This window comes from Nematolebias whitei, chromosome 2, assembly GCF_014905685.2.
Source record: "Nematolebias whitei isolate Nwh7 chromosome 2, NemWhi1, whole genome shotgun sequence".
NCBI lineage: Eukaryota > Metazoa > Chordata > Actinopteri > Cyprinodontiformes > Rivulidae > Nematolebias > Nematolebias whitei.
The window spans coordinates 24,933,110-24,959,577 of record NC_056499.1 but is presented as its reverse complement, the minus strand read 5'-3'; the positions used below and the strand labels follow the sequence as shown (position 1 = coordinate 24,959,577).

Here is a 26,468-nt window from a genome sequence, read left to right as displayed (position 1 = left end):
AAGCAGTAAACTGTTTAAAGACCTTTTTTATTGCTCATTATGAAGCCATTTATTATCTCTTACATTAAATCACACTGTGTTTATGCGTCGCATTGTTTTGCATTTAAAGCTCCACACTGGGTAAATAGGCTTATGCGTTTATTATATTCCGATTCTTTGTGGTTCTTATGCACATGTTTGTGTGTGGCAGTGTGTCCCTTTGTGTGCGGATGTTGATTTATTTGTATGTTTCAGTGAGAGTGCAGGAAGTAAACGTGCATTTTCATTGACAGTCAATGTGTGCTCTTACCTGGATAGCAGCAGCTGTGTTTTCCTTATCGCCGAACATAGACTAGAGGCCTAATCCACGCGCTCATTATTGCATGGCCTTGTTTATCCACGGCTGAATATTAGCTTGCTTGCTTTGGCCCATTTAGTCAGAGCTGTTGGAAAAAAAAGAAATTACTCACAGATTATTGTTATTATTCATTTAAAGAGGAAATATATGGCTGATAATACATTTTACAACACATACAGCAGCTTGTGTTTGGAAATATAAAGCAAAAAGAAGTGAGGAGAGACACAGAGCAAGAAAAGGAGCGAGGGAGAGAAAATGTAGCAGTGCAAAGGTATTTGCAATTCTCTTTGAAGTCCCCTATTCAACAGGGTAAGCTGAATTTTCGGCGGTGCCTGATAGTGTTTCTTCGTAAATGCTTAAACCCCTTTAGAGAATTTTCATGGGCAGATACGCAGTGGCTTGAAGGGAGCGTTTATGTTACCTGGAGCCAATGCAGCCTTCAGCTTTGTACCTAAAAATGTACACTTGTGTTGAATGGAATCCCACAGAGGTTTGTCTATGACAGAATCTCACTGCAACATCACTGTAAGCCGGAGCGGGGAGGAAAAAAGAGCTCTGAACAGGTTTAACCCTGTCACAGTATTACAGGCTCTCGCACATTCATTTATATACATGAACGCAGACATGGAGGGTGGGCAGAAACGCTGGAACACGCACACACACACACGATGAGGTCCATTTAGAAAAAAGTTGAAAGTATCTTAAGTCAAATGAAACCTGCTTTCTCTTGTCTTGTTGCATTTTATACAAGTTGCTTTGTTTTTGTCCAAATAAGAGCAAATTTGCATTTTCATTCATCTGATTGACTCAGATCTGAACAGACTTATTCAAACTTGTAACAGAAGTCTGAAATCAGAAGGCATTATAAGAACAACTCAGCCATTATTGATTATCAATCAATCAACCTTTATTTATACAGGTAAATCCCATTGAGCCTCGAGGACTCATTTACAAGAGAGACCTGATTTCAACAAAGAAAGATGACAACAATGGACAACAGCAACAACAATAAGCAGTTATAAAAACTCATACTACAGTTTTTTTTTTTTTTTTTTAACAAATAGGATGGCTAAAAGGAAAAAGGTAACAAAACAAAAAAAAACCCAGCTAGATTCCAAGACAAATGTATAAAACTTTTATACTTTTTTTTATACTTTTATAACTTTTTTTACTTTTATTTTATGTATAAACTATTATATGTCACAATAAGGAAACCGCAAGTTAAACGGTGCCTTTTTTTTTCTATGCAGGATTGTCAACTACACTAAGGACTGTGCTCACCGTATCTTTTTACTTTTATTGTGGGTGGATTTATTAAGAGCAGATTGGATAATTTATTTTGTTTGTGTGTGGAATGTGTTGTTGACAGTGTGTTTTTACTCTATCGGTGGGCTTTGAAGGCAGCTTGTCTCGTCTTCTTAGAAAACAAATGAGCTCTTCACTGAGACTGATCTGCCTTATCCGCTTAGCAGCACCCTCAATCCCTGCTTTTATTTATTCACTTACTTTATTTACTTGCTCATTCATTTACTTACCTCTGTATGGATTTGGTTTGATTTCTACCCCTCTGCTCATAGCCACCCCACTCCCCCTCCTATTCCTTTCCTCATCCTTGGCCCCGATCAGCAAGATAAGCCTTCAGAGGAGGGGAGATAACATCCATTAAAGTGGTAAAGAGGACTTATGGGGCAGCCCAGATTAATCACTGCTCAGTTTAATCGCATTCTGTGTGGACGGCGGCGTTGGCTGCAGGGCCCGGCTTCTTCTTGTGTCATAACAGCAGAGAAGAAGAGGAGGAAAGAGGAGGAATTCAAAGATGTAGTTAAAACGTGCACGATGGGAAAGAAAGTAAGAAAAAAAGATCAAAGAGCGATTTCAGAGTATCTTATAACCGTCTTCTAGCTGACGAGAGACATTATAACTAAGCAGCATTTGACATATAATTATTACAGTACTTTGATCCAGGTGTAAGTTTTTTCTCTTGCAGGAAGTCATTTTGCAAAGAAACGTTGTCACATAGAGCGAAAACATGTGGATTTGTCACTAAAACCAGACTAATGAATTCAAATGTTTTTCACTTTTGGGATATTTCTTATTTTTATAAAGCAAGAGCAGAATTAGAACCCTCGTTTGTGTGATTGTGTTCCTGAACTTTTAATAAAATTGTTTAGGTCTGAATCGAGAACCGTAATCTAGTTCTGTGGGTGATATTTTTATTGTTGTTTATCTCCACTCCAGCTCCGATTCATCTCGCATTTATTTGCGCAGCACCTAATCAGTCATAGTCTCACAGGGCTTTACTTCTCCCACACATCACGAAACAATAAATTAAACCAATTAATGAAAGTGAAAACAGTCAACTCCAAACATAGACCCTGAAAGTGAACAATTAAAATATAAACAAGCAGAAAAATCCCAATTTTAGACTAAAGAAGAACTAACATGGAAACAACATAAGGTAATCTGTTTTTTATGTTATTTTAACACCACTGGGACTAAAATATAAACACAATAAAATGGATAAAAAGTGAATATACCTTAATATGAAACTAAAAATAGTAAAAGTGCAATTGTTAGTCAGAGTAAGAGTTTTTTTATTGTCATTCACACCACATGTGGTGGAACGAGATTGCGTACTTAGGGTCCCAGTTACATCCCACAATAAAATGTAAAAGAAAAACGAAAAAGATCTAAGATATGAACTAAAAAAAAAAATCAACTAAAAATACGCTAAGCACTAATAGAAAACCCCCCCCAAAAAAACCCCAACAAAAGCAATACGCCGAACACAAGTCTGTCAAACATTAGCTATGTTACCATGCGCAAAATTCTTTGACCGGATTGAAATGTTTTCAGATTAAATAATTCAAATGTATCATTTACATGGGCACAATCTGTTCATGACGAGCGTTTACATGCAGCGGGCTTTGTTCTGAACAGCAGTACTGACATGCGCAGAGTGGTAAACTCTCCTTAAAAAACACAGACCGGTTTGCTTCTGGGATGAACGTAAACAAACCTGAGCACCCAAAATGGACCCGCGACAGGTTTTAATGACGGTGGAGACGTTATTGCACTCCCTGACTGAGCTACAGGTGAAACAGATCATTTTGAGCTCTTTTAAAGTTTCAAGTAGAAATGTTGTGTCGCTCACCGACCAGTTTTGCTTCCCCGACATGCTAATATTATTAGCATTACCCAGGCGGAAATGACAAAGTCGCACATGCGCAGTCAGATCAGTTTTTCACGATCAGAAAAAAATTAACAGATCAAGCATTTATATGTGCACCATTATGAATCAGCATAAACCACTCGTTTCTTTCTGATCACATATTATTTCGGATCACGCTGAATAAACAAAAAATAACCCAAACGGGACGTTTACATGACGCGTTTTTATTATCCTGGTTAGAGATTCATGAATCTAACAGCCTCAGGGTAGAAGCTGTTCCTCAGTCCAGTGCACATAGTTTTGTTCCACCTCATGGTCCACATGTGATGTGAATGACAATAAAAATCCTTGTATCCTTGTTGTTGTAGTGGTTCTACACTTAATGCTCCTTAAACTCCTTCCTGGGGGGAGCGGGGCAAAAAGTGTGTGTGCTGGGTGAGTGAGGTCATTCATGATGTAGGTGGCCCTCTTCCTGCATCTGGAGGTGTAGATGTCTGTGATGGTGGGGAGGCTGACTCCAACAGACTTCTGTGCAGCCTTCACCACTCTCTGCAAAGCTTTTCTCATTGTAATATTGCCATTACTTTTTTTATTTTTATTTGGAGTTTTCCAGGCTCAGGGAGAGAAGCAGCCTGTTCTCTAATACCAGTAGCCAATTGATCCCCAGCCCGCCAACATGTTAGGGTCTTTAGGGAAAAATTAATAATAATCTATTCTCTAAATACATCCACTGCTGTCTTGAGTTTGCCTTTGAATGGGTAAATTGCAGTATCTAACTTTAAAAGATCACATAACTTCTTTTTCTAATACTTTTTTTTTCTCCATTTTGTGCCTTGTAAAAATGTAATTACCAAACAGTTGTTTTGTTTAAACTTCAGCTTGTCCTATACATAGGAACCGCTGATGTCACAGCACCTGGAGAAGCTTTTCTGTGGGTCTTTCTTTTGAACCAGTCAATGAACAAAACATTCTGATTTTTCATAGAAGTGTAACATGATCAAAATGAATTTAAACATAACACAGTACAACATGAGAAATATTGGAGGAAACCGCTAGTGAAAGTAGAGATGGCTGGTAACGGTAATTGTATATTCTTATATTGAAGCTGAATCAGAAAGATATTTGGGGAGGAAGATGAGAGGTGGAGGTTGTGATATTGTCAGAATTCTTGAATAGCAAGGCTGCAGTAAAAACTGAAGTTGAAATCAAAGCTTGTGAGATAAAGTAAACGGAAAAGGAATGAAAAACCGAAGCTGCAAACAAGGTGACGTGAAAACACTGAGGAGTGATGTACAAGACTTGGGAGCTCTGAGTGTAGTTTCTGACTGCTCATTTTAAAAGAATGCATCAAGACAGTAGTCCAGCAGAGATCAAACCTAACACTTGTTTTCTCTTGTACATAATAGTTTTTTAAAAATGCACTACTTCCTGTTCAACATATCTATACTTAATTGTCCATCTTCCATATATTTCAAGACCACTGCTATTGCTTCCCTGCTCAATGCAATCTGATGGGTGGTTTAAATAAGATGTAGGACAGTGTAATTAACACTAGTCTTTTAGCGGGCCCCGCCTCACTGCTGGGAGTACCCGATATAGCACTCATTAATTCCTATTTGTGTGTAATGAGAGGGTCATGTTGGATATAATAAATGACTCTTTTATTTGGGTGAAAGCTGCAGGGCAGCATCCTCTCCAGCCTAACAGTCTCATAAACACCTTTTAGCTGCTCTCATCAGCCTCCTTGGGTGAGAACTAATCATACATTTGTATACACACCCATGCTCCATGATGAAAGGAAAAGTATGCTTCATAAGTGTCTGGAAAACAGATTTTTTGAAATGCTTGGGTAACCTAACACAACAGTTATTGAAAACATCACTATAGTATTGTTGTATTGTAGTGCAGTATTGTAGAATCTGGCAGTCTTTCACATCATTCATCATATCTTAAGATCTATAGCCATGTTCAGACAGTACACATGATTACACTGGTTTTGTTTCTTTTCAGTGCTGTCCATTAATAGGGGTTTTGATCTCCCTCTCCTTTTATTTTTGTATGATAATGTTTTCCACAGAACAGATTGTTTGAAAAATCCTCTGGGGCTGTTTCCAAACATTGATTAAATACAGCACACTTGCAGTAAAAGTTGGCCACTGAACATGGTTATAATTAACAGCTCTTTTGAGAAAAAAAACTAAACAAAACTAAAACCAACCACTGAGCCAACACAAATGCCAGACAAAGAAGTTTGAACTGTCTGAGATTTTGGATAGGAGAGCACACTTGAATGCCGATTTATGATTTATTGCAATAAGTAACTCCGTGATGTAACTCAGTCCAAAGCATGGCACATTTACTTTTAATTCCCTTTATTTAATTAAAATAAATTGTTGAACATGCTCCCAAATCGTCTAAGAATGTATACAGCTTTGCTGAACATGAAGTATTATGTTTAAAAGCCATTAGAGTATGTGTGTTTTCCTTGCCAGACTGAAGAAGACAGCATCTTTTGAATATGGAAGTTCATAATCCGTCGCTTCATGGTGTGTGTTGTCATCTGTTACTGTTCAACCAAGTGCTGTGGAGAAATTTGTTAAGACAGTAAATATGCTTGTCTCATTTATACACAGGAGCTTACACTCTGCTATAAATCTGATCAAAAGATGGTTAAACAGGAGGATGTATTGATTACACCTAAGATGTTTTAAAATACCCCCAAACGAGCTACTAGGATAACCATCTGGTACAAAATCACAAACTAGCACATTTCATTCCTGTGCAACACTAAGGTTATCTTTAAAAACAGTATTTCTTTATTATGCTAGGTCTCCCGGTCTTAAATAGCTGCACAGTATTTTATAGCAAGGAACCTTAAATTTGCAGATCTTAATCTGTTGCACTTAAGATACAGTCATTCTGTTCTACTGTACCACCAGAGCTAATTCCCATTTGATGTAAGACATGACATTTAAGAAGGTCTGTAAAGTCTCGCTACTGCAGCCAGATGCTAAAACTACGGAATCACTACTTTGCAAACCTCTTGCAGTCAATCAAAACTTTGTTAGCAAAGCATTTCTACCCCAGCAGGCCTTTCTCTCCCCCTGCTCTAAAACCAATTTCTTCTGTGCAAGCATGTCAAGATGAATGGAAACGTTTTTTATTGGTTTAGCATTTTTGAAGACCTGATGTATGGTGCAGTGTGAGTAACACTGTAACTCCTGGGCTCAAGGAACCTGGCTTTGGCCCCAGTCAGCAAAAAGCTTTCTACTGGCAGGAGAATGAAGTGCTGATCACAATCTGCTATCTAGCTAGAATCTAGACTCAACTTGCATAAACTTAAAGAGGGAGAGGGAAAAATGGTGATGGGGTATGTTTAAGAGAGCAGAAGGCGCTTGACTGTCACGCTCATCGCAAACATCTCTGTCCAGCTCTGTCTTCATTGTACTGAATTAGTCAAAGGGCCTCTTAAAGTTTTCTAGTGATGGATGGATTGCACATTCAAACTTAGGCCACTCAGGAGTGTGCACAAGCGAGTGTGGAGCTCCTGTCCCAGTGTGCTGGAAGCTCATTCAGACTAAGAACTATGTGGTTTAGCCATTAAAAGGAACTGGATCCACACCCCTTATCATGAGACAGAGACAAAGGCCCTGCATAAAAACAGGCCGGTGCATTTTTATGTGATATTTGGGGGCCAATTGGATTACGACCTGACAACAGATTTGCCTTTTCTTCCCACCACCAAAAGAGCACCTCAAAAAGCCTCTGAGTTCTGCTTCATTTGACCCTGTGCAAAGCATATGTCCGTCCGTCTTGCTTGTATTCTGTCTAGAAGATGGACTGCTGCAAGGGTCAAAGAAAGCATCCCTGCCCACTTGAGTGTGCTACAAAGCCTTCAAACAAAATCACTTGACAGGGGTCTTTCCTTTTAGGGACGGACTCTATTTCTCCCAAACCTTTTGTCACTTCAAACAAGTTACTCTGATGTTTTAGACACATTTTTCTAATGTTTTACACTCCATATAATCTGCTGTGAGTAGCAAAGCCTATTTTGCTGGCTGAAGTTATTGATGGTGCCCGAGACCTCGCAAAGGTCAGCTCAGCAGAAAGGCTTTGGTTTCGGTCACCATAGAGATTGAAAGAACACATCAACACACCCACACTCACCTTCACACACACAAGTATACAAATGTCGCTCACGAAAGTTGGATAGATTTTTATTTTTTTTTATTATTAAATTAATGAAAGAAAATCTAAATCTAATTAGAATATATTTTTTGGGGGGATTGATCTAGTTTTTCCTATATATTGCTTTTAAAAAGCTATGGCTCAGTAGTTATGACAGGGTGGGATGACAAATTCAGAGGGAGCTGTATAATTTGTCAACCTTTTCATTACTAAAAGATTTCTGAAATAATTTTGTTCATCAGCAATCATGTGACAGTAGGCGTGCAGCAGCAAAATAATATTCACACAAACCCACACATTGTTTATTTTTAATTTACTTTTAGTGTGGTGTCACAGAAAAGTGTAATTTTTTTTCTTCTTCTGGGATAATAAATTTTAGCACCGGTAAAGAATTCCCTCTTCTCAAGTGCAAAGTAACTCTGCTGCGGAAAGCAGCAAACACACACTGATCCCTTGTTCAGACTGGAAATGGCCTTGACAGGATCACAACTCCCTTGTTGTTTATATCAGTGAGCAGAAGCTATCCATTTCAGAGCAAGGTGCCTGATGCCTTTTTCCACCTGCGGTCAAAGTGATATTGGTTTCTCGTATTAAAGGGTAGAGGAAGCTGCCGGCAGCTGTGAGTCTGCCAAACTCCCACTCCCAAGGCCAATGAAATCAGGTGTCAATGCAGCTGAGCCAAAACAACGGCAAAAGTTTTCTATTTCAATGGACTTGTGGGTCAACAAGATGAGGCCAGATTATGAAGGAATGTTGATTCATGGCAGAACTGACAACATGGATGCTCATTTAAAAACAAAATAAATCACATGCCCTGGCTGAAGTCAAGAAAGCCCTTTCTCTGTTGACGTAGAATAGGTTTTACACTCAGGTTCTACACCTAATATTAAGTATAAACCTATGAGTGAAATGATTTACCAGTAATAAACCAGCAGAACTCCAAATCATTGGCTCATTGAACAAAATAGATTACAATTATCACATAATTACCAACAATATCATGTTTTTTATTCTTTAGTTATTCAAGTTCAAGGTTCCTTATTGTTATTCGCATCACATGTACATGAGGTGGAATTAAATTGTGTACACAGGGTCCTAGTTACATCCAACAATAGCAAAAATATAAATTGTTAAAAAAAAACTACTAAGGATCTAAGATATAAACTAAGAAATACACTAACCTAATAAATACACTAAACACTTAATAGTGCAAAACAATATGCCAATTCATGCATGGCTACTACACAGAAGACACGATTGACAGGATTTTTGAGTAATTACTGTTGTAGATGTTTTAGATTGTCACTATAATTCAGAGTTGCCTGTTTTTGCTTAGCAGTCATACACAAAATAATGGTTTTCTAGTTAGGACCATGTCCACCTCCATATTAGCACAATGACACATTGGTGACTATAAGGACAGGGAAATTTTCAGGCATGTTGCTGGGCTGTTAGACACTAAAGTGTCAAAGAGACAGGCATAAAAATTGCTAGTCTGACAGACAAAAGGTGCTGTTTGCAGGGTAGGCACCACTATGGTAAATTAACCCCAGTCACCAGCCAACATTCAGAGATATTCTGTGTTTGTTTTCCCCATTTCTCTGTAGGTAGGTATGTCACTTGCATGGTCTATTCTGGTATAGAAATTCCCCTGTCTCTTTTAAACTAGTTCATAAGGGAGGTCAGGTTGGAGATTTGGGAGCATTTGTGGCCTGCAGATGTAGGAAGTGCTCCTCTAACTGAACCATTGTACTTAAGAGTACTTTGGGTCCCCTTAAAGTCCTAGTCTAACGTCAGCTTTGGTTTTTCATGGAGTGTTAATAGTTTTTCAGAGTATATGGTGGTCAGTTAGTCCTTGAGTTTTATAGAGTGTAAACTTTCAATTGGGCTTGCATCTTTTTTTGCCGAACTGCCTTTAAAACTAGTCATTTCTTATGTAACTAGAGGCATTTATCGTGTGAAGTTTTACATCATGTTGCACTGTGTGCAACAACAACCTTCCCATTGTGTTATTCTGCGTGCAAGAGTGGCATGTTGTTATTGAATAGAAATGTGATAGAATAGACAGATGCTTGTTGGTGTTAAGATACAGTCCTGGCTCTAGGTGTTAGTGAGCTGCCCCAGGCTGCCCCCCAGCCAGTCTTCGCCTGGAACACTATCATCACTCCAGCTCTCTACCAACAGTAATACTACCTTAGCTAGGCTGCGTGTTTGTTTACCTTTCCGGCCTTTGCTCATAGACGAAAATGTTTATGCCTAACTTGTAGTAAAATAGACTGTGCTGAATTTAAGGTTGGGAGTGTTGGGTATGGAGGTACCTCATGTCCCCCGATTCACCTCGAAATGTGGCCAGGGTCAGAGGGACATCTGTGGTCAGCATCAGGTTGATAGAGTTGGACTGTGAGGACAGCTACTGTCATCAAGGGGTAAATAGAAGTAAAGAAAAGGGGGTGATTTGTGCTAACACAGGCTCAGAGATAAAGGACTGTGTTTGGGCCAAGGCAGAGCTTGACCAGTAAACAACCAGTGAGGTGCCTAAATGGCCCGAGGATCAGCCTGGGGCTAAACCAGAAGGTCTCTCTCACCACTGGCTCTTCTAAACATGAGATCATAAGTGCACACATACTGACCCACAACACACATTTTAGCGATAAGATGCCGCCTTGGATAAAAGGAAACCCACATCATTAAAAGCACATCCATGCTGGTATAAGTCTGCAGATAGCAATCAGGAAATAAGTACGTACAGTCCCTAAAAGAAGAACTTGTTTTTGATGTTCTTAATGAAATAGGCTTTTCAACTTTAAATATGTTAGAATCTGTTTTTGACATGTCATCATCATTAGGTTGGGACATAAAAAAATGAAAACTGGTTGGTTTAAATTCAATTCCAGATATTTTAGGAAAGTTTCTAATAATATTGGGGCTTTATTTGTAGCTTCCCTCTGTTGTTCTGTTTGCAAGCCAACTTTGAGCTCAACCAAAGCAAGCTCGAAATCACTCTGGAACTGGTTTTAGATCAACTGTGACTCAACGTGGCTCTTCAGTGTTGCGCTCGAAACACCAATAGTGCACTACAAAGCCACCGTGCACAATGCGATGTCTACCAGTTGAGAATGTGATACAGTCTGAATCCACTTTCTGGTACTTTCTTAGCATGCCACTCATCCCAGGAGGACAGAGTTTGATCCAAACTGAAAGGCACAGTTTCCAGAGGGAGTACAGCCGGCCCTGCCTTATCCTGGTCACCATAATCTTTGGTGTCTCCTCCGAGTCAGGTGTAATCAGTCACACACTGCTACATGTTTTGACACCTGTCCTGTGCAGTGCAGAGGAAGTAAGCAGGTTTGTCTCTCCTTTGGAAACAGACACACAGACAATCAAAGCTATCGTCACATGAATTAGGACAGACAGGTGGATTGTCAGAAAAGGGATTAAAAAGAGGGATAGCGGAAAGAAATGAAGGTTCTTTTATAATGTAGTTTTTTTTTCCTTTCAAAAGGTTGGATGACTGGGGAGGCGAGTCACTGTTAATGGGAAGAAATGAACGCGCTTGAGTGGTGGATGTGACAGGAAGAGACTGTTCTTAACAAGGCGTCAGAGTCAGTCACAGTTGCAGATCCATCACTTCTCAGAGGCTCAGCAAAGGGGGAGAGTGGGGGGTGGGGGGCATTTAAGAAAATTCAGAGAGAGAGGAAGTGTGTGACGGGTAAAGGGGAAGAGGGAGACGGTGAGAGGAAAGAGGGATTTGAGTGCGGCTGACAGCACTGCATTTAATTTGGGCTGCCAGATCCTTTTTCGTTTGACTCTCGCTCAACCAGCTTAGAGGCTGCGGAGAACTTCGAGGCGAAGGTTTGCCGGGATGTCTCTGATTAGCAGTGATGTGCCACGTCACACTTTAAGCTGGCCTGTAATTCATGTTCAACAGGGGGATACTTACACATTACACTGTGCGGTGCAGGACGTGATTAATTGACTCACACTCTAATATTGGGTGTAATTTGCCCATCCTCTGATGTGAAACTGACTTTATACTAGACTTACTGTATGCTGCAATCCTGGGGATGTTATAATTGAGTCGGCTCAGAGCCGTGTAATTTTTTTTTTTTTTACAGAGAATAGAAACTCAAGGGTTGTAGGGAGAGCTTCAGACTGTCTCTGAACTTAATTTCACACTCGAACGTTTAGGAATAAAATTAAGCTTACCAAGTTTATATATATATATATATATATATATATATATATATATATATATATGTCTTTTTTAAATTGGTCTGAGGTGTTTCTTTTTTTATTGTGAAGGACTGAAACACATAAGATGAGGCAAATTTATTATTTTTTTGTAGTTATTTTTTCTCTGTAATTAAGACAAAGTATATAAATTATACGTCCATTCATTCCTACTTTATGGATGCATTTACCTTCTTTGTTCCAATTTGCAGACTATGCTCTTCCTGGCTGTGGTGGAGGAGGAGGGCCAAGCAGAAGAAGGAAGGAGGGAGATGGCAGAAACCCTGCTGGCTGCTTTGACAGACAGACACCAGCAGAGACAAACATGGAGGGACAGGTAACATGTACTCTTTGACTGATGGTTTAGACATTTAAAAAATATGGAAGATGAACTCTGTCTTGCATGTAAAACAATCAGACACAAATGTAAATCAACTTTAATACATAAGAGATGATCACGTTTGATTGCTTTGCTCTTTTACAACAAGATACAATATATTCATTGTATGTTTGAATGAATTTGCATACATTTATGGTTTATAATGTTTCCTCGTGTTAGTCTTACTTTTTTCATGTGACAATGGTGCTTTATTTTATTGCATTTAGGCTTTTTAGGCACAACACCAATAGACCCCAAAGAAACCTGATAAAATATTAAGGCTGTGAATGTGAAATGTGAATGGGTTTTTAAAAGTTTTTGAGTCCTATACAATTCCCACTGCTATTAAGATTTAAAAAAAAAAAATCTAACCCTTTTATTGGCCCAATAGATTTTAATGTGTACAAAAACAAATTGTTAAACTCATCAAACGTAAAAAAACAAACAAACCAGACAGTAGTTTATCTTAACCTATATTAGAAATCTCTGCTGTGTACTTTATTTCAGGGGTTCCCAACCCTGGTCCTTGAGGAACTCCATCCTGCATGTTTTACTTGTTTCCCTGCTTTAACACACCTGGTTTTAATTCATGGGTGATTAACATGCTTCTGCATAACATGATGATGTAAATAAAGAACTGAATCAGGTGTGTTGGAGCAGGGAAACAACTAAAACATGTAGGATGGTGTTCCTCAAGGACCAGGGTTAGGAACCACTACTTTATTTTAATAATACCAAACGTTTATTACTGCAAGGCTTGCAACAGTTACGGCACATGCATGCTCTTCATAAATCAGTAAGATGTGTACATGTTTGATGTAGCTTACAAACAACATATGTTGTTGGCTAAATTTGACAACACACAACAAAATACTCAAAGGAAATTTTGTTCCTAAATTTGATTTCGTAATTGAGAGTCACCACAGGTAAATAGTCACTAATAAACATTACAACCTAATTATTACAACTAAAGTTTGATTAACTTTTTCAGCTTCTTCAGACCTTAAAAAAATAGGAAACAGCCAAACTTGTATGCACATGTTCTATGGATTGCCATATCAACACACACTCAGATGTTTATATCGAATGTGATACATACTTAAAGGAGTTCATATGACTTCCTTCCTTAAACCGTGTGAAGTGGTAGACTTTTATCACTTTGAACATGTAATCTAAAATACATGAAAAAAACATTATTTGATCATGATTCCTTCTGAAGACCTGGTGTGGATTCCACAGAAATGCAATGCTGTGACCGATTTGTGTTTTGTGGTTCTGTGTGTCTGGCAGCTATCACTGCGACACGTGTGTCTTGGATAAACTCGCTCACTTCCTTCCCTTCAGATAAGAACAGAGAGCTCTGGGATTAGAGCTTTGGCCCTTTATTCAGATAAAGAAGGGCCTTGTACATACCCCATAGTATTAATTTAGCTGTTTATATTCTCTGTCACCCTCTTCCTCAATGCCAGCAAGAACACACAAACACTGCCCTACATGTTTTCACTAGCATTGCATGAACACGTTTCACAGCTTTTTGTCTCTTTCAATGTATTTGACCCCAGCGTTGCCCACAAACACATTTTGAAATGAACAAATTGACTAGCCAATCCTGAAAATAACACCTATTATCTAGAAAAACAACACAAAAAAGGTCTGTTAACTTCCTGGTGTGTTTCATGACGCCCTCATGACGCCCCTTTGTGTTGAGTTTTCCCCTCTGGTTGACCCTTTGCTCTGTCCCATCCAGATGAGCCTTGTAAACAGACTGTTTCTACACACCTTACTCTACTGTGTCGACGCCCAAAGCCTCACAGCTCTCATGTGGGTCCTGCTCTTATAGCGCATACCAGCTGCATGTGCTGAAAGCTAGAAACCATCTCACCATCATCACTGTCCCCCGCCACCCACAATGCAGTGTTACCACCTACTAACTTTGTGGGCTTTGCTCCTGACAAGTATCAGACCAGGACAGGAAATGCTCAGTCCTTGTTGTCAGGACAGACAGACATTTACTTTATCAGCTGTGGAAGACTGATGAGATTAGCTTTTTTTTTGGAGGGTAAACCTCCTGAATAATATGTTTGAACTCCGACTGCTCCTGATACCTTCTCCTCCCTTGAAACACGTCTATCCCTAATCTTTACCATTCTCACATACAAAAAAAGCCAGAGGTCATCCTGTCAAGTGGTTGTCAACAGATAGCACTTGTTTAAAACTAAACACATGGCTATATGCAATGTTAAGTGGAACGTGCTGGTGCTGATTGGGCTTTTTTTTTTTGCTGACAATGGTCAAGGATCGTTTTAGTAGTTCTTTGAATTGGTAGGGACATGTACTGTATGTTTTTTTGTACAGTCCACTGGGTGACAGTTTAATATTCTTGAATAAGACATAAAGTGAGGGTTCAATTAATTTCAGTAAAATGCATTCATAAAATTCATTTTTATCATATTATGACTTGAATTGTTAATTTCCGACTTAGTTTGTTGGGTTTTCATGTTTGTCGTCCTAACTAGATTTGACTATTCAAAACGGAAGTTTTTATCATTTATTGAACATTGCATGCAGTATTTTTGAAATAATTTGAAAAAAAAGTCAAAAACAAAAACAAAACAAAAAAAACAGAGAAAAAGTCTGATTGATGAGTCTTACTAGCGGTCCATAAATACAAACAGCTAGCACTGACTGATTGAGTTTGCGGGCATTTGTTTCTTTAACACCAGTTAAAGCAGTACTCTACACTCTGAAACTTGGACCTACTTGCTGCTTTTTTTCTTTCTCCAATGCATTTTTTAGGACAAGCAAGAAGGAAAGAAAGAGAAATTGGAGCTGGTGACCAGCAGTTTTTCTCAAGTGACTTATAGGCACTCAGAGTGAGTGATGCTTCTGCTCACCGTGCGAGCAGAAGCAGTCCATTCATTCACTCCCAGCCAACAAAGTTATGAGAGCTTTTTTATTCTTATGAGCTTTTCTGGTAACTGGATTTTCCCAATGCACGTGGTGAATTCTTTGATAGATGCTGCCCTCTGTGTCCCTTCGGTAAATGTCCCTCGAGTACCCTGGAAATGGATGGATTATTATGTTGGTGGGTGACTATACCGCAGTGAAGCGGCTCGGTGTGCCACACAGGAAGTGCAGATTGAAGAGCAAGACACAACCTCCAGGGAACAGGCCTATTAGGATAGGAAATGGCATGTCCCAGTGGCATCAGGGATGTTTTTGGTTTTAAAAATTCATAGATCACAGTTCACATTTATCCAATTACAGGTAATGAAGGATTCATGGTGGGAGAGCATGCACAGAAAAGCCTCCAATTATTCTGTCTTAAATGTGCATGGCCGCAATGTGGCTACATTTAATCCACTGTGAAGGAGATACCCTTATACTGACCCATCAGATCCTAGAAGTCATCCTCCAACATAAACTAAATAAATAAATTAAACAGCTTTGTCACAGTATGCAAGCAAACATTGAAGGGAACAGCTGCGGGTTTTGTACTGACCATGCAAACTGCTGTAGGCTTTGTAAGGTCATTATATGATAATGAAAATCATTACAGAATTACATGGGGGTTTAGGACATGAGAGCAGCAGGGAGGGGAGAGGAGGGCCACATTGGGTTTGATAAATGGACTGTGAAGGTGCCCATCTGGCCTTCTCGATGGCTTTTTCTTCCTGCTCTTTTATCCACTCTTGTCGTTTACTACCCCTCTTTCTTTTCCCTCATCTGTTCTCCAGTGGGCCAGTGTAAGAGTGAGCAGGCCTGTAGTGAAAGATTAACAGAGTGCAAACCCAACTGTCCTCTGTGGGAAAGAAAGAAAAGGGGGATAGGCAAAGGTGTTTATGACCTTAAGCATGGCTTGGCCTGACTTGGCCAACCCTGCCCTCCATTTCTAAGTTTTGAAACGTAGGAGAGAAGACAGCCGTTGACCTTTGGCATCAAAACACAGTTGGAAAACCCAAGACGTGTCTGCTAGTTTAGATAAAAAAAATGTGTTATTTTAAGCCATCAAATAATAATAATAATTATTATAATAATAATAATAATAATAATAGTAGAACAATGGGAACCAAATGTGTTTGCTCTTGGTCCCATTTAGGATCATTTACTGTTTACTCAAACTCAAATCAGAAAAAAAAGGTAATGTCAGTATGAATAAAATAGTGAAAATAGAAAATAAAATGATTTCTCCTTTTTCAAAATATTTTTATTGAAAATAATGTAATAATTAAAAAAAAAGTTTTGATATACTGACCAATTTTATTTGTTAATAGATATCTATTCCAGCATTCTGGCCTGCACTAATTTTAATAGTCTCTGAGCAAGACACCTAATCTCTAATTGCTCCCCAGGCACTTACATACAGTAGTTGCCCTCTGCTCCACCTGGGTTTATCCCAGGTGTGATTGGTTAAATGTAGAGACCAATGTTGCCATTGTATGGGAACATACAATGATGACAACACATAACACTTTACAAATTTAAAACAGCTCTAAGTTTTGTTTTTTATGATTAAAAAATTTTGGGTGGGGGGTGGAGGGGCAGTTTTTGTACTAGTACTTTAGTTTTAGATTATTACTTTCTTTGTTCAAGTTCGAATTATCTTTGTCAAAGGCATCTCCATGCTGTCATAGAATACTATTTAGAACTTATAAGTTTTAGCGTTGTATTTTTTTTGTTGTATTCTGTAAAGCATATTGTTTATCAAAACACTGAATATTTTGTCCAATAGTGCATCATACTATTGGTGGATGATTGATCCCCGATGGTCCTAAGATAATGTGGACAAGCTGTGTCGACAAAACTGATGTATATTCTTTCATGAACACTTAAGTTCATACTGTTTTATGGTAGTATTAAATTTGAGGTACATATGTGCAAAATCGTCCTAGTCTGCATAGGATAATAGTTTTAAAATTTGTCAGTGAATATCTTACACATCCATTTACAAACTAAAAAAGCGTTGGCTTTTCTGTGGATACTGGTTTTTGCGACAGATCATTACAATAACCACTTAATGACACCACCTTTTTCATTTAGCATTTATTGTTGTTTTGATTTGTTGTTTTTGATAACTAATCATAATTTAACCCTACGCTGCACTCATACAATTTCAATAATGGAATAGAAGAATGACGGTAACAAATGCAATGAAGTTATAGAGGCAAACAGTTACATTGCCTTAAACTCTTTGCAATGACAGATGATTCAATGTTTATATACTGATCACTGTTTTTTTATTGCATTTATATAACTGATACAGGTGATGTACCACATAGATGACACCATTTTGTTTGAATTGGTGATATAATACAAATAATAAAAGGTATTGCTTTATTTATTTATTTTTTTACATGTAGTATTTCTATCCCTTTCCAAGACAAGTGATTTGATACACTGAAAATGCTACAGTGTTACAGGGATTGTGGTATACTCAGTCTGTGACATTCTGCATTTATTGCTTGCATTTATTTATTTTCTCCAGATTGTAGGGATTTAGTGAGGCTTTTATTCTGAGACAAAAGAAACATCAGCTGACATGGCACGCAAATTCAAAGAACCGACAAGGAGGTCCACGTGTCCGCAGCTGTACTCATCACTCAACCATCCAGCTCGACCCATGACCCGTGGGGCTGTGTCCCAGCCTCCATCGGCTTTATGTTTCCTTCTATTGTCATCCTTTCTTGTCCTCACCTGGTCAAGCTGCTGCTACACAAAAAGTCTAGTCTGTCATCAAAACCAAAGGTCACCAGGGGCCAAAAGGGGCTGGAGAGGTTAAAGTTGTGCCCAGTCGAGGATGACCCCACCAGTATTGTCAGCAACCAGTTGCACCCCTGTGGAGATGCATAGCGACACCGAAAAGAGGAAGAGAGAAACCTTCGTCGGGTGGCACTTCATTTCTGGAGTGGTGACATTTCTTTTGTACCGTGCCTGACAGACCCTGCCCTGATTCCTGCATAGGGGTGGGAGAGAGTTGGTACACAATAGAGGTTCTTCCATCCCAGATGGGAAAGACTGTCAGTGTCATGACTACAATAAAGATGTACAGATCACAACTTTGTCTAACGTACCCATTGACCTCCTTAAAGCTTGAGGTATGGATTCCACATAGTATATGGTATTGCTATCATGCAAGATTTTTTTCCACTAACAAAACTTTATTGGGCTTAACTTCTCATAATATCACTAGCAAAAAACAGACGGTAATCTGAAACAAAGGGTGAAGTCATATTCACAATGAAATGTGCCTTTAAAATTTAAAGCCTTGCATTTTTTGAAACACACAGATATATCTGTGAAATTATATTGTGTGATTTCATGACCCATTACTTGATCTCTCAGGATGTGTTAGCTCTTTAAGTATTCGTTGAAGACAACTCTCAGCTACTATCACACCAAATCTGGCACAGTATCTGTAAAACTGAGTCATAGCCGTTTTTGTCTTGGCTAAGGTTGATTAGCTGTGGCCTTCTTGAATTGGGTTGACTCCAAAAGTTAACAAATTGTAGATGGATATTCAAAGATTCCTTGTTGAGAATTTCACTAAAACTTGTCGACTTTTTCATAAGATATTTTGCTAAGAGACAAATGGGGTTGTTGTCAATAGTTGTTGCCAAATGTTTAAAACAAAGATGTCACACAGTGTGAAGTATTTGGAATATGTGTTGGGAATGACTTTCAACTACGGTACTACCACACCTTGTTTCATTTTAAAGTCTGTTAAGTCAGCTGAGTAAGATAATCAGTAATTATATACATCCAATGATTAATTTCTGAACGTTTCAAAGAAAATATGTCCAGTGCTCATGAGAAATTTTGCACCTATACAAACAAAATCACACACAGAGACATAGTCATACACAATTTTTTTTCATTCAACCTTTATTTAAACAGGTAAATCCCAATGAGCCCCGAGGACTCATTTACAAGAGAGACCTGATTTCAACAAAGAATGATGACAACAATGGACAACAGCAACAACAATACAGTTATAAAAAGGCATACAGATATATATATATATATATATATATATATATATATATATATATATTACAAATAAGATGGCAAAAAGAGTAACAAAACAGCTAGATTATAAGGCAAATGTAGAAAACTCAAAACAGGAACATGTCTGCATTGGTCCTTGCCAGGAGTCCAACAGATTTTTAAAGCCACTCAGAGAGGTCAAGGTCGAGAGCTTCAGGTCTTTTTGTAATATATTCCAGAAAACAGGAGCAGTGTAGGAGAAGTCCCTTTTGCCAAGTTCAGTCCGCACTGAGGGAACACTGCAGGTAGTAATGTCCTGAGAGCGCAGACATGTAGGAGGAGATGTATGAAGGTAGCAGACCAAGAAGTGATTTAAAGATAAAAATGTACCAGTGGGAGAGTCTGCGTGATGTTAATGATGTCCAGTTAACCAGTGAATATAGGGTGCAGTGGTGGGTACGATAATCACAGCCAGTTATGAATCTTAGTGCACCATGACAGACAGCATCCAACATCTGCAGGGTTCTTGTAGGAGCGTTCATGTAAATAATGTCACGGTAATGAATGGAAGGAAGGAAGGTCACAGATACAAGGCGTTTCCTAGCATTCGAAGTTAGACAGGATCTGTTTCTGAAAAAGAAAACCAGTTTAACTTTCAGTTCCTTTACTATGTTTTCCACATGGAGCTTAAAAGAGAGATGCGAGTCGACCAAGATACCCAAATATTTATAGGAATCAACAAACTCAATGGGGACATCATTTGAGGATAAAATCGGAGGAAGACTTGCTGGGACCGATTTCCTGTTTGAAAAAAGCATCCCTTTGGTTTTGTCGGCATTTAGGACAAGTTTGAGGCGGAACAAATCAGACTGGATGATGTTAAATGCAGATTGCAAAAGCTGGAAAGCCTTATCAACTGTTTTAGCTCGACACTAAACAACTGTGTCATCAGCATAGAAATATATGGATGCATCAGGGATGTTTTTACCTACATTACCAATGTAGATTGTAAAGATGGTGGGTCCTTAGACTGAGCCTTGAGGTACACCATTGTTGACTGTTAAATAACTGGAGGAAGTACCATTATGTTGAACACATTGCCTCCAATCTGAGAGATAGTTAGAGAACCAACCAATGATGTGATCTGAGAAACCGATTTCTGAGAGCTTATGACATAAGATGTTATGATCCACAGTTTCAACAAAACTCATCTTTCTAACAGAAATCACAAACTGTTCATAAACTCTAGGAATACTGCTTCCTTTAATTTAAAAGAAATGGTGACAAGATGCCAATTTTTAATGCTACAATAGCTGCTAGGATACAGTTGGGTGGTTAATTTACAATTATATTTCAAAACTTTACTGTCTGAGAAGTCTTATTTAAAAATAAATAAAATTATCATGTCAGTGGAAGCAGGGAATAATCAGGAAAGATGATGAAGTGAATTAAGTATACCCAATTAATATACAAGTTAGAACTTATGCTTATCGACAGTAAACTGTATTCACAGAGAATTTAATCGAAACAATAATGGCAAGTTTATCCTGAAGTCTTTGTATAAGCAATTGCTAAAGTAGTGTGAACATCATATTGTTAACATATAAAAATAAAACTATGAATGCAGCCTTAGGGAAGAACTTCACAATGTAGGCAGTTTATGTATTGCGTGATTATTACATGTGTAACAGGCTGAAGGGTACACTGAAGGGAAAGTCATATGATGAGGTTCCAGAGTACTACTGTTAGGACTAGTATCACTATCCAGGGTTCTAGATAACTACAAGTCAGTTAGGACATAGTTTAAACAAACCATCTGGGATGTGACAAGGTATCAGATGTCACAAACAGTAGCCTCACATTCTCATCCTTATTATTCCCACGATTGGTAGAGACTTAAAAGCAAAACTGACAGTGATAGCTCATTTTGTTTTCATTGGCATACGTTACCAGTCCAAACTTTGCCGGCTGCACCCTTGTTTTCTCTTTACCTCGAGTGTTTGTTCTTTTCAGTGGTGGGCAAACACCTGTGTGTGGTGGCTGGATCTCTAAACCCACAATTGTGTTCTCTTTCTCTGTTGTGTGTATCTTTTACGCCATGCCACATACTTTTGCCGTCATCGGCATCACTTATGTTTACTTGGTTCAGGGTACTGAGGGAGAAAACAAATAAGCGCATGTCATCTGCCTCTTTCATCACTAGCCAGCCTGTAATTAGCGCAAGCGCAGTGGTTAGCCTTAGATGCTGTCATCTAATTTGTCTGTCTTTATCTTAAACATGTCTGTGTGGTCCTTGAGATCGGGTACTTTTGTGCAGCATGATTGCCTGTGGCCAGGGTGTTTGTTAGGTGTGTGTTTGATTGTAAATTATGAATTTCTTTCTCAGGCACCCACTCCTGTTAAGCAATCAGTCAGTTATGCGTGACATGACCTGACCTCAGTAGAAACTCACAGCTGCTTTTGCCGCAGCGATCGTCCTCCCATGCTAGTTTGCTCCCAGGCTGGGAAGTGCATCAAAGAATGTCTTATTCCTACAGGAATGTGCTTTGAACAAAATGACTGATGGTTTTATTTCTTTACCTTCTATTTACTGTGGAAACAAGTTGTGCTCCCATGAATATGCACTTACTTCTATCTCGTCTGGATCTCAAACAAGTCAATAATCAGCTAGTGCGTTACATGTTTTCTCCTTCTGTGGTTTAGCTGTGGGACTGGGACGTTTGCAACAAACACGCTCTCTTTGTTATACATCTTGGCTTCCCGTGAGTCACAAGTGTACTAAATTATTTATAGTCATTTTATAATTATGTGTTTCACTAAATTACAAGTTTACCAACAGAATGTGGCACAAAGATTGAGAATGGGAGATTTAATATGCCGTTAAAAGTCCCACAAACATTTGAACACACTTTTTGCAGAAACAGTTGCCCATTAAAAGGCATACTTTTAATATGGAAACAAGAATTGTGTTGTGTGAAAGACAGGATAGTAAGTTTTTTGGGGAGAATTCTGGGACTGTTTCATAAGCAATCAGGCAAGCAGGGACACACATTGTGGTCCAACCAAAAATCCCAGAGAGCTGGCAGTGAGCTATTAGGCAAGTTAAAAGTGGCAGGCACATGTAATTCAGTAACATCTTGACGTTGTATGATAATTGAAGTAGTTTGCACCAAAAGCTCTGCTCTCATTTGATCTAAATATACTTTATTATGGTAGTTGTTGTCTAGCAGGTCTTTTTTTTTAAATACGTATCATAAATCTTTATATTAAATCATCAATACTGAATAAACGTTGCTATTGTGGTATGTGGACCAATGAGCACAAATTCAATGCATGGGTTTAATAACCAGACAATTCACACACATAAAGCTTCTTAAATTTTAAATTAGGCTTTGTGTTTGATTTGATTGCATGTGCTTTGAGGTGATTATTTTTGTGCATGGTGGAATCTCAAAGCTACAAGTGCAGTAATTGTATGCATTATTTAAATATTCTCAGATGCGCATTAAAAGTCCAAATATACATGCTTCCCTGCAAAATATCAACACCCTCATACACACACAAACCTCCTGCCTCTAATTCAATACATACACAGCTTTCTCCCTTTCTCTGGTAATTATAACCTACACTGCAGGAACACTTCATTTCATTGCAAGCATATTGTCTCTTCAAGGCTGGCAGGCAGGTCATAAATTATCCTGAAGGTGAGGGTGGAAGTTGGAGGAGATAGTTGTGGAAATTTCATCTGTCTGCCGTAGTGGCTGCAGCTGCTCCTGTCACAAGCCGTGTGCCATAGGACTTACAACGGGTCAGCGTGCACGGCTGTATGAGGGTGTGCTCCTCAGTTTTTGTGTAGGTGTGTGAACACATGAGAGTGATTACAGTGAGAACAAATATACTTGAAGCACGTGCATCAATGTGTATCCCTTCACGTTCATCCCTCTTTTGTGTGTCGCTGGGCCAATGCGTACAGCAAGGTGGCCAGGTAAGACCTGCCTGTCAGTGTATAGAACATCTCTGGCATCCTTGTCACCCCAGGGGCCCCAGCTCTGCCCCGAAGCAGGAAGGCTACACAGGGGGACAAGCTCGCAGGGCCGTCCCCAAGCTGTCTCTGTTCATTACTGCTACAGAGACGGGATGCGGCCGGCAGGTGGCCAGACCTTTACTCCTTACCTGCTGTGATCATCTGCTGCTCTATTCTTTGCAGATGTAGGTGGCTGTTCAAGTGTGCTTGAAAAGCAGCAAAAAAAGTCAGAGAAAACCTGTGACTTAAGCAGTGAGGTGAATATTTTACTTGTGACCTGCACATTTGTGACAGATTCATTGAAGCGATGTACCTGTACATGCACATTTTCAAATCCCTGCGCTTACATATTTACACATCAACTGAACTTTTGCATTTGAAAGAAGCTGAAGTGCTGCTCTAGCACTTTCTTGACACAGCATAGAACCCTTCTTCTCAACAGACAGCCTCTTAGACTGGCAATTAGTAAGAAAAGACAAATGTAGGGAAAATCCTCCCTCATCTCCTCCTATGTCAATCCCTAGTTTTCTGCAAGAATTCTATTAGGGCCTAAGTCCATATTTGTTAATTGCAATTCTAACTAGCTTGCCTCCTGATAAATGGATTGCTTCAACAGTGATGTGGGGATAAAAGGGATATCAGCGATTTCACTTCCTCAAACAAAGGCTGCCTCTGAAATGGGTCATCAATCCCATAGTGATAAATGTCTAAAGGAGTAATGACTCTCTTATCGGCTCTGGATTACTACAGATATTTGTAATTAGTGTAGCCACACAAGGCCCTGTTAGATGTTTTTGAGCTGGTACAATATTGAGCTGTGACTAAATGGGAACTTTCTGGGAATAATAAGAATACTTGGGGTTATTGTATTCCAGGAGACACGGGTGAATCAGAAGATCCAGGTCGCTAAGTCAGTGGGAACAAGCTTTTGTGCTCTGCTGCAAATGCACTAATGCATTAAAACACATGTATATACATACACATACACTCATATACTTCTAAATACACAACCTGAAGTCCATCCGTTATATTCTATGTTTATTGGTCACATGGTTGCAAAAAGTAGAGGGGGCGCTCCTCTTTTTCTTTCTCTTCCTCCTTTAGCCCTAGAGGTAGCCACTGCTTTGCCAGGGGGAATGAACAGTTTGCTTTGAACTCCCATTTCTCTTATTTCAGGTTGAGATTTACTGGCAGCCCTGAATTTTTCCTCCTTCTTCCTCTACCAGGTCTCATGAAATCACAATGAGATGTATTCAGCCTCAGGTGTAGCTCTATTCACAATGCAGTTTGACACTATGAAGACCTGCTCCCCTCTGTTTTCACAATGCGCCTGTACAGATGGGCTGCTGACAAGTCTGTATAACTTATAAAATTGTCCTTGCTGTGGTTGACATACAAAGGTTTTTTTTTATTTTTAATATTGATATAAAAGTAAAGACAGATGTGTTTGATTCTTTTTCTCCATAGAAATGTTGAAATAAACACACATACTTTGCAGACAAATAGTACCATTGTACCCTTTGTGTTTAGGCTGCTGGTTTGTTGAGGCTTTTGGTTTTTTGCCAAAATGTACTCTCTCTGACCGACCATCCGACAACCCCAGTAACCTATACATACATATACACAGCCTGCCTGCTGCTGACAGACGTATTAGCAGATGTAGCCAAGACTGGTAATGGCAGGTGATTATAAGTGGCACATGTGCCAAACTAATTAAACCCCTGGGTTGACAGCAGCATTTGGTAGCGCTAGCATTCTGGCATGCTGGCATTAGAATAATTGTAGCAGTAGCACATTTCACCTGCGAGACTGCAGCTCACAGCATCATTTATTTTACAGCAGGCTATTTTGGATGTTATAAAAGAGGCTTAAGTTGGCTTGCTTTAAGTTTGATGTGTAGAGCTTTTTATGTTTAAGTCTTTGTCTGAACATGCTTCACTTTTGGATATGTGTGTGTGCATATATATATATATATATATATATATATATTACTTTATCTGTAATAAAACCACTTAGTATTGTATTTAGCAAACATTTTCTAAACACCTGTTCAAAATCTCTGTTCATCGCTCATCTTTATGTCACTAGATATATGTGGTAAGAGCTGGAAGTTTAGGGAGATGTTTTTCAGAATTAAAATTACCTTTGTCTTTTATACTAGATGTAAAAATATAATATTTTGTAGGGAGTGGTGGCACAGAGGTTAGAGAAAGGTGAGTCTGTGTTCAAGCACTTTGGTACCAGTTTCTGTTTTAAATATGCTCTATAAATAAATCTGACTTGACTTGACTTGATTGCAAGATCGCCAGTTCATGGACTGACAACATCAAAATATGGGTGGGAAAGGTGAAGCACCCACACCTACCACTACCCACATTTGCTCCATGCTGGGCCCTTGATCAAGGCCCCCACCATCTGCTCTCCCGGTCGCCCTAGATGGCAGCTCTCTGCACCACACACAGGGCTGTGGTGGCTCAGTGGTCCGTGGTTTTGTCAGGAAGGACATCCGGCATAAAAACTATTGCTTAGTCTTTGTGAGAGTTAGTTTGCTGTAACAACCCCTGAAGAAGGGAGCAACTAAAAGAAGAAAAAAAAAAAAAAACTTTTTATACAATAATTAACTTTTTTTAATAATAACATTTTTCTCCAGTCCATGTAAACATATCAAACACATATATGTTTCACACAAGTTGCAGACGCTGTTTACATGTGCATTCTCATTTGTAGCAATATTCCATATACAGTATGATTTCTAATGACATTTACATTACATTCACTGAAGTTTTATATAGAAAAAAGAGCAAGCAATTCTAAATATAGTAGTTGGAAAAGTAATGGAATGGTAAATGGACTGTACTTTTATATCACCTTTCTATCTTATGGAGATACTCAAAGTGCTTTACACTACAATCTGTGCCTCATTTACCCATTCATACAGCACTCTACTAGATCTCTACAAAGCTGATTGAACAAATCATTCTAAAGAGACTAATCAGTGCTTTATCACATTCATACACTGATGGGACACACATCGAAGGCAACAAGGGGTTCAGTGTCTTGCCCAGGGACACTTCGGCATGTGACTGCTGGTGGATTCAAACCACCAACTCTTGCATTAGAGGACGACTGCTCTAACCACTCAGCCGCCCCAAAA

At 38.9% G+C, this 26,468-nt stretch overlaps 1 protein-coding gene across 1 annotated transcript in view; it reads left to right on the top strand.

The window, feature by feature from the left end:
- The window catches only part of fto (FTO alpha-ketoglutarate dependent dioxygenase), a 168,904-nt gene that overhangs the window by 47,132 nt on the left and 95,304 nt on the right, over positions 1 to 26,468 (top strand). The window contains exon 8 of the mRNA XM_037690962.1: positions 12,140 to 12,264. Coding sequence (XP_037546890.1) covers positions 12,140 to 12,264 — 125 coding nt within the window. The remainder of the gene's footprint in view (positions 1 to 12,139; positions 12,265 to 26,468) is intronic.